Source organism: Pristiophorus japonicus, chromosome 22 (genome assembly GCF_044704955.1).
Source record: "Pristiophorus japonicus isolate sPriJap1 chromosome 22, sPriJap1.hap1, whole genome shotgun sequence".
NCBI lineage: Eukaryota > Metazoa > Chordata > Chondrichthyes > Pristiophoridae > Pristiophorus > Pristiophorus japonicus.
Genome location: NC_091998.1, coordinates 33,225,691 through 33,242,363, shown reverse-complemented (window position 1 = coordinate 33,242,363; position 16,673 = coordinate 33,225,691). Strand labels below are relative to the sequence as shown.

At 49.7% G+C, this 16,673-nt stretch overlaps 1 protein-coding gene across 49 annotated transcripts in view; it reads left to right on the top strand.

The window, feature by feature from the left end:
• The window catches only part of LOC139234937 (sorbin and SH3 domain-containing protein 1), a 259,206-nt gene that overhangs the window by 186,839 nt on the left and 55,694 nt on the right, over positions 1-16,673 (top strand). For 43 of the 49 annotated variants that reach the window (XM_070865865.1, XM_070865858.1, XM_070865866.1 and 40 more), the window contains 2 exons: positions 7,789-7,872; positions 10,980-11,045. The exons of the other annotated variants lie outside the window; for them this stretch is intronic. In XM_070865865.1, the coding sequence (XP_070721966.1) occupies positions 7,789-7,872; positions 10,980-11,045 (150 nt within the window). The remainder of the gene's footprint in view (positions 1-7,788; positions 7,873-10,979; positions 11,046-16,673) is intronic. 49 annotated transcript variants of the gene reach the window in all.

Here is a 16,673-nt window from a genome sequence, read left to right as displayed (position 1 = left end):
AGTCTTTCCACCAACTACAAGGCACAAGTCAGGAGTGTGATGGAATACTCTCCACTTGCCTGGATGAGTGCAGCTCCAACAACACTCTAAGCTTGACACCATCCAGGACAAAGCAGCCCGCTTAATTGGCACCCCATCCACCACCTTCAACATTCACTCCCTCCACCATGGCGCACCGTGGCTGCAGTGTGTACTATCGACAAAGTGCACTGCAGCAACTCGCCAAGGCTTCTTCGGCGAACCCGTGACCTCTACCATCTAGAAGGCAGCAGGCGCATGGAAACACCACCACCTCCAAGTTCCCCTCCAAGTTACACACCATCCTGACCTGGAAATATATCGGCCGTTCCTTCATCGTCGCTGGGTCAAAATCCTGGAACTCCCTCCCTAACAGCACTGTGGGATAAATGTGAGGTTATCCACTTTGGTGGTAAAAACAGAGAGACAGACTATTATCTGAATGGTGACAGATTAGGAAAAGGGGAGGTGCAAAGAGACCTGGGTGTCATGGTACATCAGTCATTGAAGGTTGGCATGCAGGTGCAGCAGGCGGTTAAGAAAGCAAATGGCATGTTGGCCTTCATAGCAAGGGGATTTGAGTACAGGGGCAGGGAGGTGTTGCTACAGTTGTACAGGGCATTGGTGAGGCCACACCTGGAGTATTGTGTACAGTTTTGGTCTCCTAACCTGAGGAAGGACATTCTTGCTATTGAGGGAGTGCAGCGAAGGTTCACCAGACTGATTCCCGGGATGGCGGGACTGACCTATCAAGAAAGACTGGATCAACTGGGCTTGTATTCACTGGAGTTCAGAAGAATGAGAGGGGACCTCATAGAAACATATAAAATTCTGACGGGGTTAGACAGGTTAGATGCAGGAAGAATGTTCCCAATGTTGGGGAAGTCCAGAACCAGGGGTCACAGTCTAAGGATAAGGGGTAAGCCATTTAGGACCGAGATGCGGAGGAACTTCTTCACCCAGAGAGTGGTGAACCTGTGGAATTCTCTACCACAGAAAGTTGTTGAGGCCAATTCACTAAATATATTCAAAAAGGAGTTAGATGAGGTCCTTACTGCTAGGGGGATCAAGGGGTATGGCGAGAAAGCAGGAATGGGGTACTGAAGTTGAATGTTCAGCCATGAACTCATTGAATGGCGGTGCAGGCTAGAAGGGCCGAATGGCCTACTCCTGCACCTATTTTCTATGTTTCTATATGTTTCTATGTTTCACCACACGTACTGCAGCGTTTCAAGAAGGCAGCTCACCACCACTTTCTCGAGGGCAATTAGGGATGGGCAATAAATGCCGGCCTTGCCAGATTGACTCACCTTGCAGCTGTGCATGAATAGCAGGGTGATGTGTAATGAGAAGGGACTAATTAGCAATCTTGTTGAGCGAGGCCCCTTGGAGAAGAGTGACCATAATATGGTAGAATTCTTTCAGATGGAGAATGACACCGTTAATTTAGAAACTCGGGTCCTAAACTTAAGGAAAGGTAACTTTGACGGTGTGAGGCGTGAATTAGCTAGAATAGACTGGCAAATGATACTTAAAGGGTTGACGGTGGATAAGCAATGGCAAACATTTAAAGATCACATGGATGAACTTCAGAAATTGTACATCCCTGTCTGGAGTAAAAATAAAACTGGGAAGGTGGCTCAGCCGTGGCTAACAAGGGAAATTAAGGATCGTGTTAAAACCAAGGAAGAGGCATATAAATTGGCTAGAAAAAGCAGCAAACCTGAGGACTGCGAGAAATTTCGAATTCAACAGAAGAGGACTAAGGATTTAATTAAGAGAGGGAAAATAGAGTATGAGAGGAAGCTTGCAGGGAACATAAAAATTGACTGCAAAAGCTTCTATAAATATGTGAAGAGAAAAAGATTAATGAAGACAAATGTAGGTCCCTTGCAGTCGGATTCAGGTGAATTTATAATGGGGAACAAGGAAATGGCAGACCAATTGAACAAATACTTTGGTTCTGTCTTCACAAAGGAAGACACAAATAATCTTCTGAATGTGCTAGGGGACAGTGGGTCTAGTGAGAAGGAGGAATTGAAGGACATCCTTATAAAGCGAGAAATTGTGTTCGGGAAATTGATGGGATTGAAGGCCGATAAATCCCTGGGGCCTGATAGTCTGCATCCCAGAGTACTTAAGGAAGTGGCCCGAGAAATAGTGGATGCATTGGTGATAATTTTACAACCGTCTATCGACTCTGGATCAGTTCCTATGGACTAGAGGGTAGCTAATGTAACACCACTTTTTAAAAAAGGAGGGAGAGAAAATGGGTAATTATAGACCGGTTAGCCTGACATCAGTAGTGGGGAAAATGTTGGAATCAATCATTAAGGATGAAATAGCAGTGCATTTGGAAAGCAGTGACATGATCGGTCCAAATCAGCATGGATTTATGAAAAGAAAATCATGCTTGATGAATCTTCTGGAATTTTTTGAGGATGTAACTAGCAGAGTGGACAAGGGAGAACCAGTGGATGTGATGTATTTGGACTTTGAAAAGGCTTTTGACAAGAGCCCGCACAAGAGATTAGTGTGCAAAATCAAAACGTGTGGTATTGGGGGTAATGTACTGACGTGGATAGAGAACTGGTTGGCAGTCAGGAAGCAGAGAGTCGGGATAAACGGGTCCTTTTCAGAATGGCAGGCAGTGACTAGTGGAGTGCTGCAGGGCTCAGTGCTCGGACCCCAGCTCTTTACAATATACATTAATGATTTAGATGAAGGAATTGAGTGTAATATCTCCAAGTTTGCAGATGACACTAAACTGGGTGGAGGTGTGAGCTGTGAGGAGGATGCTAAGAGGCTGCAGTGTGACTTGGACAGATTAGGTGAGTGGGCAAATTCATGGCAGATGCAGTAAAATGTGGATAAATGTGAGGTTATCCATTTTGGGGGCAAAAACACGAAGGCAGAATATTATCTGAATGGTGGCAGATTAAGAAAAGGTGAGATGCAACGAGACCTGGGTGTCATGGTTCATCAGTCATTGAAAGTTGGCATGCAGGTACAGCAGGCAGTGAAGAAAGCAAATGGTATTTTGGCCTTCATAGCTAGGGGATTTGAGTATAGGAGCAGGGAGGTCTTACTGCAGTTGTACAGGGCCTTGGTGAGTCCTCACCTGGAATATTGTGTTCAGTTTTGGTCTCCGAATCTGAGGAAGGACGTTATTGCTATTGAGGGAGTGCAGCGAAGGTTCACCAGACTGATTCCAGGGATGGCTGGACTGACATATGAGGAGAGACTGGATCAACTGGGCCTGTATTCACTGGAGTTTAGAAGGATGAGAGGGGATCTCATAGAAACGTATAAGATTCTGACGGGACTGGACAGGTTAGATGCGGGAAGAATGTTCCCGATGTTGGGGGAAGTCCAGAACCAGGGGACATAGTCTTCGGATAAGGGGTAGGCCATTTAGGACCGAGATGAGGAGGAACTTCTTCACTCAGCGAGTTGTTAACCTGTGGAATTCCCTGCCGCAGAGAGTTGTTGATGCCAGTTCATTGGATATATTCAAGAGGGAGTTAGATATGGCCCATACGGCTAAAGGGATCAAGGGGTATGGAGAGAAAGCTGGAAAGGGGTACTAAGAGAATGATCAGCCATGATCTTATTGAATGGTGGTGCAGACTCGAAGGGCCAAATGGCCTAATCCTGCACCTAGTTTCTATGTTTCTATGTACAGTTTTATTAAATTACTAATTTATTGCTGAAGGCAAGGTGGCGAGAGTACAATTTATCTTGTGCGACAATGCTGTCCGTTATACATCCCGCCCTGTTGTTCTTTTCCATTGAAGCTGCAGATTCACTAGCGCCCGTTTTGCACTATGGCCAAGACTTATTCCGCGCCCTCAATGACCGCCTCAGGTGCTCCCATCTCCTGTACACTGTGCTTAGATACAGAGTAAGGCTCCTTCCACTTTACCCCTGCAGTGTGTCCACTTCATCCCTGCTTCGGAGACGTGCCAGTGTCTGCACATCTCTGCTTCTCACAGCAGCCGTCCCTTGGTCCCTCGGAGCCGGGTTGCTAATTGGCTGTCAAATAAGGAGCGGTGGTACGTTGCAACTAAAACTGGAGGGATTTACTTTAAGTCGGATTTTTACGCTCGACAGGCAGAGAATTTCATCCCAAGCAGCTGTATTTTTAAGCGTATGTTATTCCAAAGGACAGGAGATTGGACTTGCAGAGCCACCACAGCACTAAGGATAATGAAGTCGTGCCGTGCAGAGCCCTCTTTGTGAGTCGGGCACTATCTTCGAGCTTGTAAAAATTCCGCTCCTTATCGGCACGCAGCAGCAAGAGGAGCTGCTCACAGCGCTGTCTGCACAACTCGCATCGTTGAAAACGTGGCAGCCTGAGAGAACACCCAACTGTCTGGCCGGAGTCACCACAAATGGATTCCTGGGTGATGTGACGCATTAGGCTCAATTGTGGTCACAGCACAGGCAGGGGAACCAGCATAATTCTCTACCACTAGCTTCTTGAGGTTGGAGCTAACGGAATTCTGAACAGATTTGTCGCGGTGTGTGACATCCCATAACACATCCCACAAAGCTTCTGCGCTTACCACATTCGATGATGTTTGATTGCCAAGCCTTGCGCAATCTGCATAAACCAACCCCCCTCCCCAGAGGCAGTGAGCAGTAATAAGTCATTGGCCCAGATTGTGAGCAGTTGTGATTGGCTGAAACGGTACGTGGAGTTGTGTGGCCCAGAGGGGACCTTGTTGCTCAAATGTTCTGCCAGTCCAGGAGCTGGTATCACAACCAAAGCATGAATATTGGACAAAATACTGCTGTGTGCAGTTCTGGTCACCACATTACAGGAAAGATGTGATTGCACTCGAGAGGGTACAGAGGAGATTTACGAGGATGTTGCCCGGTCCGGAGAATTTTAGCGATGAGGAAAGATTGGATAGTCTGGGTTTATTTTCTTTGGAACAGAGGAGGATGGGGGGAGACCTTATTGAGGTGTATAAAATTATGAGGGGCTGCGATAGAGTGGATAGGAAGCACCTATTTCCCTTAGCAGAGGGGATACATCCAGGGGGCATAGATTTAGAGTAATTGGTAGGAGGTTTAGATGGAATTTGAGGGGAAATTTCTTCACCCAAAGGGTGGTGGGGGTCTGGAACTCACTGCCTGAAAGGGTGGTAGAGGCAGAAACCCTCACCACTTTTTAAAAAGTACTTGGATGTGCACCTGAACCGAGAGCTGGAAAGTGGGATTAGGCTCGATAGCTCTTGGTTGGCCGGCATGAACACGATGGGCCGAATGACCTCCTTCTGTGCTATAAATTTCTATGCTTCTATGACTGCTCCACAACCTGAAATGGAAAGGGGTTATTTTGAGGGGGTGGAGGAGTGCGGTTTGGAGATGGGTGCAGTTCCAGGACCAGCTTTCATTGTCTAGTGAGGTTCCACACTAGGAACAAAGCAGAGCAAAGATACCTTGTATTGAATGCGTGTGGGCTTGTCGCTAGCCAATGAGGTGGTGGCATTAGTGAGCAGGGTTGGGGTGCTGGCAGGGCGTGTTGTCTAGGCCTGCCTTGGCGTGCTGCTCACTGCAGGGTTTGCGTTATTCAATGTCACCTCTTGCGCTGGGTAAGATCAAATTACAGGCATTTGAGGCGAGGAACGAAAAACTGGTGTTGGTCGGTTTGAAGGTTTCAGTCTCGGTTCCTCTGCTGCTCTCCACTGCAGGAGTTCGCTGCTGGAGGTGCAGTCTGGACCAAGAGTGCAAAGGTCATATCCAACTGTTCATCATCTCAGTGAGCTCGGAGGAGGTTGGAAATGAAAGTTCCTGAAGGAACAGCGAGAGAGCTGCTGCTTGATGTGCGAGTTGGTACAGACACGCGATGGGGATTGACCCTGTTTAATTGCCCCTGTCCCATAACTGACGGTGTGAATCGTGCTGCGGTTTCACGGGCGGGGATAGGTGAATCGCGATGGGGTTTCACGGGGGGCGAATCGCGATGGCGTGTGGTGTCGCTGGCTGAATCGCGATGGCGTGTGGTGTCATGGGGTGAATTGCGATGGGCCATGGGGGTGAATCGCGATGGGGCGTGAAGCGGTGTCACAGGGTGAATCGCGATGGGACGTGGGGTCACTGGGTGAATCGCGATGGGGCGTGGGGTCACTGGGTGAATCATGATCGGGCGTGGGGTCACTGGGTGTATCACGATGGGGCGTGGGGTCACTGGGAGGGGGGGGTGAATTGCGATGGGATGCGGTGTCACGGGGTGAATCGTGATCGGGTGCGGGGTCATGGGGGTGAAGCGCAATGCGGTGTGTTGTCAACAGCGTGGGACACGATGGGGCGTGGGGTCACGGGTGAAGCGCGATGGGGCGCAGGGTCACGAGGGGGTGAATCGCGGTGCGGTATCACTGGGGGGTGGGGGACGAATGGCGATGCTGTGCAGTTTCATGGGTGTGAGTCGCCTGCAGGTATCTCGCCCAGTGGCCGTGTGACCTGAACAATACCAGTAGAATAGCCAATCGGGAAGGGTATGACAACTGAGCCCAAACCTTCTCAAACACGCACGTGCACACTTACCTACAGGAGTCAGTGGGCAGCCGCTCGGAGCAGGAACCTTAGCTAATTTTCTTTTCTCTCTCCCTTCTTTAACCTGTGGGCTCAGGTTCCACCCAGCTGACCTCAGTAGTAGGGATTCAAGTTTCTGATCCTTGTGGCTCTCTTTGGCCATGAGGCTACACAGAACGTTCTGTGCTGTCTCTTGTACAAGGATAGAGCCTCCCTTCTGGGCTCTAGTATCTCTGATATCTAACTCTCTTTCAAGACATCTCGTGTTGCAGAATGTCTGTCTCTCTTTATTCTGTGCTTTTGTCTTTGTGTATTAACCTTTGATCTATCTGTCCATTTTACTGGGATGTATGGTATCGCCCCTGAACAGCCTTGACTCAACCAAACACGTCACTGAAGAAGCCTTTAATGAATATATCAAAAACAGTTTGCAGCATTTTTTTTTTTGTGAAGTCAGTGTCTGTTTTAAACTGACAAATTGTTCACTTTTTAAAACAACATATTTTGTGAATTTAATGTTCATTAATGTGAGGGATATCCGTTCCAAACACTGGTGTAGGCATCAAGCAGCGCAGGTTCAGGTACAGCAGGGGTTAGATACAGAGTAAAGCTCCCTCTACACTGTCCCATCAAACACTCCCAGGCAGGTACAGCACGGGGTTAGATACAGAGTAAAGCTACCTCTACACTGTCCCATCAAACATTCCCAGGGCAGGTTCAGGTACAACACGGGTTAGATACAGAGTAAGGCTCCCCCTGCACTGTCCCATCAAACAGTCCCAGAGCAGGTACAGCACGGGTTAGATACAGAGTAAAGCTCCCCCTGCACTGTCCCATCAAACACTCCCAGGCAGGTACAGCACGGGTTAGATACAGAGTTAAGCTCCTCTGACATGTGCTCCAACAAGACACATGAGCCCTAACCTCAGAAGATCGCCCCCTGCTGCAGGAACATGCCATTTTACCATTTCCCACCCCAGGGCTCTTGGAATGAGGTTAATACAGTTACATGGCTCCATGTGCAGTGACCACTGGACTGAGACAATCAGTCTTTATTTAACATCAGCCCCTTTGGCCCATTCTGGTATGTGTTCGGACTTGTGCCTGGGGCAGGTGGATTGCCCATACATACCCAGCTGCTGCATCCCATGCTATACCTCATGCTGTTCTGTAGCCTTTACTCAATCTTCTTCTTTCTCCTCCACTCCCATGCCGTTACCTCTTCAGAATCGGGATATAAGTCCAGAAGAAATAGATCTAAAGAATGAACCTTGGTATAAATTCTTTTCGGAGTTGGAATTCGGGAAGCCGGTAAGTCGCTAGCTAATTTGAAAATCGGTTCAGCGTTTTTTCTTTCATTGTAAAAAGTGATGAGGAATAGTTTCACCAGAGATGGAGCATTCTTATTCAGGAGCTTTAGATGCAACATTTTCTTGGATTTAAAAAAAAAATACACAGTTGGCAAAATCCAGGTATGGCTGCCCCATTATCCACCAATCACAGGATGTGTTCTGTGCCATGGTAACCAATGGTGACAAGAGTTGGCTCAGTGTACCAGGGCGGGTGATGAGGCACCGAGCCATGGCGTGCCCGTGTAAGGGCATCGGCTCAGCACAGGAATCCAACTCTTCCGCGATGCCCTCTGCAGTCAAATAGCCTGCTTCCCTGTCACCGTCTGGGCCCGCACTTTAACAAGTGTCAGTTGGGCGAGGTACGGGAGACTGCCTGGTGCCCTGCGTTTCAAACCCCAGACAGATTCCGCTCCTTCGGGTGTGGGAGAACAGTCGGCAGCAATTTAGATTCATTTCCACACACACTGGCAATTGGAGACCAGCCCATTGTCGTGCTGCAAGGCAGAGCTCCCGACCCAGAGCAAACTGAGCACCCTTGGGCCTGAGATCCTGGTTCCTCTAATGCCCAACGGGTCTGCAGTGTGACCCCTCTCTCGCGCCCCCTCCCCCCCCCCCCCTTCGATCTCTCGCGCCCCCCCCCCCCTTTGATCTCTCACCGCCCCCCCCTCCCACCAGGAGAGGCTGCGGCTGGGGTAGTTGCCTCGCCGCCGCCCCCTTCCCACCAGGAGGGGCTGGGGTAGTTGTCCCCGACACTGATCCCTGTCCCTGGCAGAGAGATGGTGCCGATCTCCGGCCCCCCGGTGCTTCCTGCCGGCTCCACCCTGAGTATCCCTCAAAAACAGACACTGGTGTGACAGGGGAAGGAGGAGGGAGATCGAAGAACATCCCGCCCTGCCCTGTTGTCATGGTTACACATTCCACCCTGCTCCCAGGGAATCCCAGGGCCATGGAAAGGTGGGGGGGCGGAGAGTCAGCGAGGCGGGTCCTTGACCATTTCTCTTTTTCCTTTGCGCCTGGGAAGCGGCCCCGCCTCTCTCCCCTGTCGGGCCCCGCAAGGCGTGTTGTGAGGGCACCCGAGGGTATGTTTACACCACGAGGGTGATTCACGTGGCACTGCCACCAACAGGGAGCTTCGACAATGGGCTCTTCTGTCTTCGGGGTGGGTGTGAAGCCGCATGCACCTTACGCCGACACTAGTGACATAGTAAATGGAGAGCCGGTTCTGACTCCAGCGCGCAGTGGCGCACTGTCTCACTCTTGACACCACGCACAGTCCAGGGCCACCTCGAGTTTAGAAAGTGCCGAGTGGGCCCCTCAAACCTGTCGCACTGTTTAACTCTCCCTGTAATGAACCCAAATGTCCGGCTAGAGCAAATGCTGTCTCCTGCAATATTGGGTGAGGAAGGGAGAGGTTTGCAACCTGTCACCCAGGCTGAGACTGGCTTTGCAGAGTGCCTGTGAAGAGAAAGAGACAGACCAAGGCAGAAACAGACAGAGTCCGAGAGAGAGAGCCCGTTGCAAACTGCGACTTGGGTGAAATGCTGTAGTCTGGTGTCAGGAGGGAAGGAGACTGTTGCTGAGAGAGAGTTTCAGGCGTGAGACTTTCCACCAAAGCCCCGGCTTATCAGCTTCAGTCTCAAAGTTTTGTCTCGTCTTCATTCAGAGCCAGAAGTCCAAGGCTGTCTGAGCCAAGAAATTCAACGGTAGTACAGCTGTTTGCCAGGCACTAAACCGACACACAAGTCTCCATCTGGCTGGCAGAAAGCGCTGTGTATGGGGGTGGGGGGGCGTGGAGGGGTCACGCCCTGGGCCTGCGGGGGGGGGGGGGAGGGGTCACGCCCTGGGCCTGCAGTGGGAGGGGCGAGGGGGTCACGCCCTGGGCCTGTGGGGGGGCGCGGGCGAGGGGGTCACGCCCTGGGTCTGCAGACTTACACTCAGCGTAATTTGATATAAAAAAAAATCTTGTGTGTTTTGGAATAGTGTCAAACCCGCAATGATTGAAATGCCAGCTTAAATAATGGTCTATTTCTGTTGTCCTGCAATGCCATCCTGGCTATCAGCCGTATATCAATGTGGTAGGTACTGTAATCCATTAGCGATCCACATGGACCGATCAGCCATTGCCGTCTCTGCTCCATTCCAAACCGTGACATCTTATAGCGGCAGTAAAAAGAGGCATTTGTCCCCTTTCGGCAAAAGGACTGAGGAACCGGCCTGAGCAGGGAGTTACACAGACAGTTATTGTACAGCGAGCTGCCCAGTTGAAAGCTTTCCTCTCTCTGGTGTGCTGTTCGCGAGCTCTCCGCGCTCTCCTTGTACCAGTGTTGGACAACTCCTCAATGTTTCTTCCCATCTGTTCTGAATAAACCCTGTTAAGTGGCAGCTAGGGGGTCAGACTACAATCCGGCACCATCTTAAATCCTTGCTTTGGCCTGCTAACCACCCTAGCCTTGTTCCCTGCTAGCAGTGCACGCTGCCTCAAGGCTACAAGCAAGTATTTTAAATGAGCTGCAGTTTAATTGTTAAACCACCCATGTGCAAGAAAGTGTAGCTCAAGCCCACCCACCCCACTCCACCGCCATTTTAAATCCAGTCACCGGCCACAGGGCCTGATGCCCAAGGCAAGCCTCTACCCCCACTGACGGTTGCCATGGCTACCATCCTCACCCAGTGGCCACGTGTGCACAGCAGGAAACTTCGCCCATGCAGGCCTCACAGCAGATACAGACCCTGTCTCCACCCACACCGGTTCCAGCAGGAATCAACGGTCTCGAGCCGGGGAGGCCCTGGCGCATGTTTACCCCGGTTTTAGTGACCCCCGTCTCCCGCCATGGCTGAGATCAACCAATCCGTACAGACCAGAAATCGACCTGGTACCGGCCCAGTCAGCTTGGCTCAGCCAAGCCCCCTGCTGTACCAACAGAGTCTCGCGTGCGAGCAGCGAAATCTGAACTTGACTCCAATCCCAAGATTCTGCGATCCTTTTGCCATTATGACCTCCTGGTTGCCACGTTCTTTGTGATGTTTTGTTCTGTTCATTTCTTCATTTCCTCCTTTGCTCTTCAGCCTCCAAAAAAGATATGGGATTATACGCCAGGAGAGTGCTCTATCCTGTCTTTAGAGGATAGGAAGGTAACTTGTGCGCCTGTTTCTCTGATATGCTGTGTGACCATACCATGTTCTTGGGCATTAACCCTTCAGATACTTCAACCGATCAGCTTCTGAAAGAGGGAGATTTTAAGTCCCTGCTTTGGGGGTGACTTTTCAACAGCTTCTCTCTTCTTCAGAAGCTGAATAATGAGCCTTTTCTGTGTTCTTTTCAGCATTTGTGTATTTATTTTTTCCTTTCTAACATTTGCAATCAGCATTGTTTCCTTGGTGCCCCGATCACTGCAGAGTAATTAGTCATTTATTGAATGCTTTGATATAAAATCACTGTGGATGTATGACTGTAATCACCGGTGCATGTTACGTCCCTCTGCGTATCGATTGTGAAAACAGCCCCTTGCAAATGGTGTCAAGCAATCGAATATTTCCTCTTCTTCGTCTCTTCCCTGCATTGCACATGAGCCAACCTGTTTGTTCCCGTCTCTCTCGGCCGGCAGATCTCACTCTGGGTTGGCTCCGGAGCGAAGATTTTCTCACTGAGGTCTGACTCGCAACCCCTGACCAGGAGAACAGTTAGACGCGGTGGGGTGGCAGAGGGGATTACCCGCTGCGTTCCCAGCAGACGCAACTATCCCGCTCGATGGCAACACAATGGGAGCAGGGGGGATTGCAGTCGGGGGCTTCCTGCGGGCAAACACCTCCGACCGAAATTTTTCCTAACGAGAATACCGGATGGTCCCGGAGGCACATAGGATTGCGGTTGGAGGCCTAGTTTCACAGTCGTGTGTACGGGAACATGTCTTCCAGGATCGCCGGCGTATCCTGGGATCACGTGGGCCTGGACCACCAATGGACATCTTGTATTCTCATTGATAATAATGGGAACTCCGTTTGTCCAAGCTCCCATTACTATCAATGAGAATACACCCCCAAACACAACACAATAAATAAAAAAACACCTCACATATTTAAAATTAATTGAAATTGAACGTAACTAGATGTTTTAGAAAAAATATAATAAAAAAAAATGTATTAATAGGGGTAAAAATAAACTTGCCTTAATGGACAGGGTTTTTAATTAAAAAAAAGTTAGTGATTAAATTTAATTTTTCCATGTTTTGAAACTCTTATGCTGGTAAAAGGAGGCCATGCACCTGCTTTTACCAGACGTAAGAGTTTGAAGGTCATTCTTTGGGCAAGAAGTGGGCAAATAGCCCACATTTCCGCCCGCGAATGTCTCTTTCCTGGGGATGCGTGCGATCTGTCACAGGAAATTTTGACAGATCACAAAAGCCGTTTCTCGGCGCATGCACATCGTGCCCCGAGAACCGGCATTTGCGAGGCCTCTTTGGGCGCGTGTGCACATCGTACGCACCCCGGAGAGGCCGCAATATTTGACCCATTATTCAGAGACTGGAATCCTTGTCCCCACTCACCTGGACTGTCTGGGGTGGGGCTTGAACCCACAGCCTTCCGACTCCGAGGTGGGAATCTCGCCATTCAGCCAAGGCTCAGTCTGCCATCACATACTAAGGTTGAAAAGTGAGACGGGCTTTTTCCTAAACCTGTCTCTGTGATTATAGGATGGTGCAGTGGCCTGACCACTTCCTGTAGTACCATCTCCTCATAGACTGTACAGAATGTAGGAATGGAATGGGGAGGGCGCTTGGAGAGAATTTTCTGTTTCCAACACAAGTTCACAGTACGTACTGTTCCGTGGTGCCTTCAATAGGAACTCCTGAATCAAGTAACACTTGTAATGCCACAAAACCACAAGAATTAACCAACCAAGTAAGGACAGATCTTGGGAGTCATATTTTCCAGGAGCCAGCCGGTCTACAGTTGAAGGTCAGCCAATGGGGAGTGACCATTGAAGGTTAGCCAATGGGCAGTGTAGGTTGCAGAGCTCTAAGATGTGGCTGGGAGCTGTATCTTTGAGAGATTGCAGTGCTCGGTAGGATAGGTGTGTGCCCTGGGAGTGAGGCTTGGTGGGATGGGTGTGTGCCCTGGGAGTGAGGCTCGGTGGGATGGGTGTGTGCCCTGGGAGTGAGGCTCGGTGGGATGGGTGTGTGCCCTGGGAGTGAGGCTTGGTGGGATGGGTGTGTGCCCTGGGAGTGAGGCTCGGTGGGATGGGTGTGTGCCCTGGGAGTGAGGCTCGGTGGGATAGGTGTGTGCCCTGGGAGTGAGGCTCGGTGGGATGGGTGTGTGCCCTGGGAGTGAGGCTCGGTGGGATGGGTGTGTGCCCTGGGAGTGAGGCTTGGTGGGATGGGTGTGTGCCCTGGGAGTGAGGCTCGGTGGGATGGGTGTGTGCCCTGGGAGTGAGGCTCGGTGGGATGGGTGTGTGCCCTGGGAGTGAGGCTCGGTGGGATGGGTGTGTGCCCTGGGAGTGAGGCTCGGTGGGATGGGTGTGTGCCCTGGGAGTAAGGCTGGAGCAGGTTTCTGAGGTCGGTACGATCAGACTGGGGGCTGTACCTTGGGGAGGTCCGGTCGCGGCCTTTGGCGAGAGGTGGGCACCAGAAGGACTGGAGTGCATCGTTTCAACCGGGAACAGAATTTTAATTTGATTTCATTGGACAAAGGTTCCTTTTATGTTGAATTGTTAGTTTGTGTTTTTGTTGACCTAAAAAAAAAACACAAGGGGGCACTCGAATGAAAGTTTCTGGAGTATGACCACACTCCCTCCCCACCCCCCCCCCCCACCTTTTAATAGACATAGAAACATAGAAACATAGAAAATAGGTGCAGGAGTAGGCCATTCGGCCCTTCTAGCCTGCACCGCCATTCAATGAGTTCATGGCTGAACATGCAACTTCAGTACCCCATTCCTGCTTTCTCACCATACCCCTTGATTCCCCTAGTAGTAAGGACTTCATCTAACTCCTTTTTGAATATATTTAGTGAATTGGCCTCAACAACTTTCTGTGGTAGAGAATTCCACAGGTTCACCACTCTCTGGGTGAAGAAATTCCTCCTCATCTCGGTCCTAAATGGCTTCCCCCTTATCCTTAGACTGTGTCCCCTGGTTCTGGACTTCCCCAACATTGGGAACATTCTTCCTGCATCTAACCTGTCTAACCCCGTCAGAATTTTAAACGTTTCTATGAGGTCCCCTCTCATTCTTCTGAACTCCAGTGAATACAAGCCCAGTTGATCCAGTCTTTCTTGATAGGTCAGTCCCGCCATCCCGGGAATCAGTCTGGTGAACCTTCGCTGCACTCCCTCAATAGCAAGAATGTCCTTCCTCAGGTTAGGAGACCAAAACTGTACACAATACTCCAGATGTGGCCTCACCAAGGCCCTGTACAATTGTAGCAACACCTCCCTGCCCTTGTACTCAAATCCCCTCGCTATGAAGGCCAACATGCCATTTGCTTTCTTAACCGCCTGTTGTACCTGCATGCCAACCTTCAATGACTGATGTACCATGACACCCAGGTCTCTTTGCACCTGCCCTTTTCCTAATCTGTCACCATTCAGATAATAGTCTGTCTCTGTTTTTACCACCAAAGTGGATAACCTCACATTTATCCACATTATACTTCATCTGCCATGCATTTGCCCACTCACCTAACCTATCCAAGTCGCTCTGCAGCCTCATAGAATCCTCCTTGCAGCTCACACTGCCACCCAACTTAGTGTCATCCGCAAATTTGGAGATACTACATTTAATCCCCTCGTCTAAATCATTAATGTACAGTGTAAACAGCTGGGGCCCCAGCACAGAACCTTGCGGTACCCCACTAGTCACTGCCTGCCATTCTGAAAAGTACCCATTTACTCCTACTCTTTGCTTCCTGTCTGACAACCAGTTCTCAATCCATGTCAGCACACTACCCCCAATCCCATGTGCTTTAACTTTGCACATCAATCTCTTGTGTGGGACCTTGTCGAAAGCCTTCTGAAAGTCCAAATATACCACATCAACTGGTTCTCCCTTGTCCACTCTACTGGAAACATCCTCAAAAAATTCCAGAAGATTTGTCAAGCATGATTTCCCTTTCACAAATCCATGCTGACTTGGACCTATCATATTACCTCTTTCCAAATGCACTGCTATGACATCCTTAATAATTGATTCCATCATTTTACCCACTACCGATGTCAGGCTGACCGGTCTGTAATTCCCTGTTTTCTCTCTCCCTCCTTTTTTAAAAAGTGGGGTTACATTGGCTACCCTCCACTCCATAGGAACTGATCCAGAGTCAATGGAATGTTGGAAAATGACTGCCAATGCATCCACTATTTCCAAGGCCACCTCCTTAAGTACTCTGGGATGCAGTCCATCAGGCCCTGGGGATTTATCGGCCTTCAATCCCATCAATTTCCCCAACACAATTTCCCAACTAATAAGGATTTCCCTCAGTTCCTGCTCCTTACTAGACCCTCCGACCCCTTTTATATCCGGAAGGTTGTTTGTGTCCTCCTCAGTGAATACCGAACCAAAGTACTTGTTCAATTGGTCCGCCATTTCTTTGTTCCCTGTTATGACTTCCCCTGATTCTGACTGCAGGGGATCTACGTTTGTCTTTACTAACCTTTTTCTCTTTACATATCTATAGAAACTTTTGCAATCCGTCTTAATGTTCCCTGCAAGCTTCTTCTCGTACTCCATTTTCCCTGCCCTAATCAAACCCTTTGTCCTCCTCTGCTGAGTTCTAAATTTCTCCCAGTCCCCGGGTTCTCTGCTATTTCTGGCCAATTTGTATGCCACTTCCTTGGCTTTAATGCTATTCCTGATTTCCCTTGATAGCCACGGTTGAGCCACCTTCCCTTTTTTATTTTTACGACAGACAGGAATGTACAATTGTTGTAGTTCATCCATGCGGTCTCTAAATGTCTGCCATTGCCCATCCACAGTCAGGGGAGAACTTAATTATTGTTCTACTTAAAATAGTTGTATCTTGTGGACGTTGCAGAGCCAGACTGGAGGGAGTCCAGGGAAAGATTCCTAAGTGAGGATGAAGAGTCAGCAGAAAGGTGAACTGTATTGAAGGCCACAAATACAGTTTTAGAGGGATAACATACCATGGCCTCAGTCACGCGTGAGATCGGGCACTTCGGTTAGGTCGGAATTGCTGCTGTGGGCAGGGATTCAGGCAGGGAATGTTGGGTGAAGATAGTATATTCACAGGAGAAAACGGAGGTTGGAAGTGAGGCGAGATAGGCGAGTCATTTGGAGACAGAGTCTAACCCTTGATTGCCTTGTCCACTGTGAAGGTGCAGTGCGATCACTGGACAGCTCGGAGGGTAGATGCCCCCATGTAATGAGTCAAATAGATCGAAGTGTTGTATCCCAGGTCTGTGTTGAGTTAGGTAATATCAGGTGGGGCAGTAATTGCAGTACAATTGGCCTGAGCATCCAGAGTTGGGCAGGAGGAAGAACCATCAGCCAGCATAGCGTTCCTGATCACCATGCAGTGACCCCTTCCAGAATGGGTGCACGTGGACATCCGGGAATGACGAGATTGGGCTCTGTGGCGATGCCCTCACGGCCAACTAGCCTGCTGCTGCTCATTCTTTCGAACCCGACATGGAAGAATAATGACTACATGAGCAAGGGTACAACTGGGCTCCTGGGGCCCCGGGGACTGTGACCCAACACCACAAACTGGGCAAGGAAACATTCTCACCTCCCAGAAAAATTCCCACTCA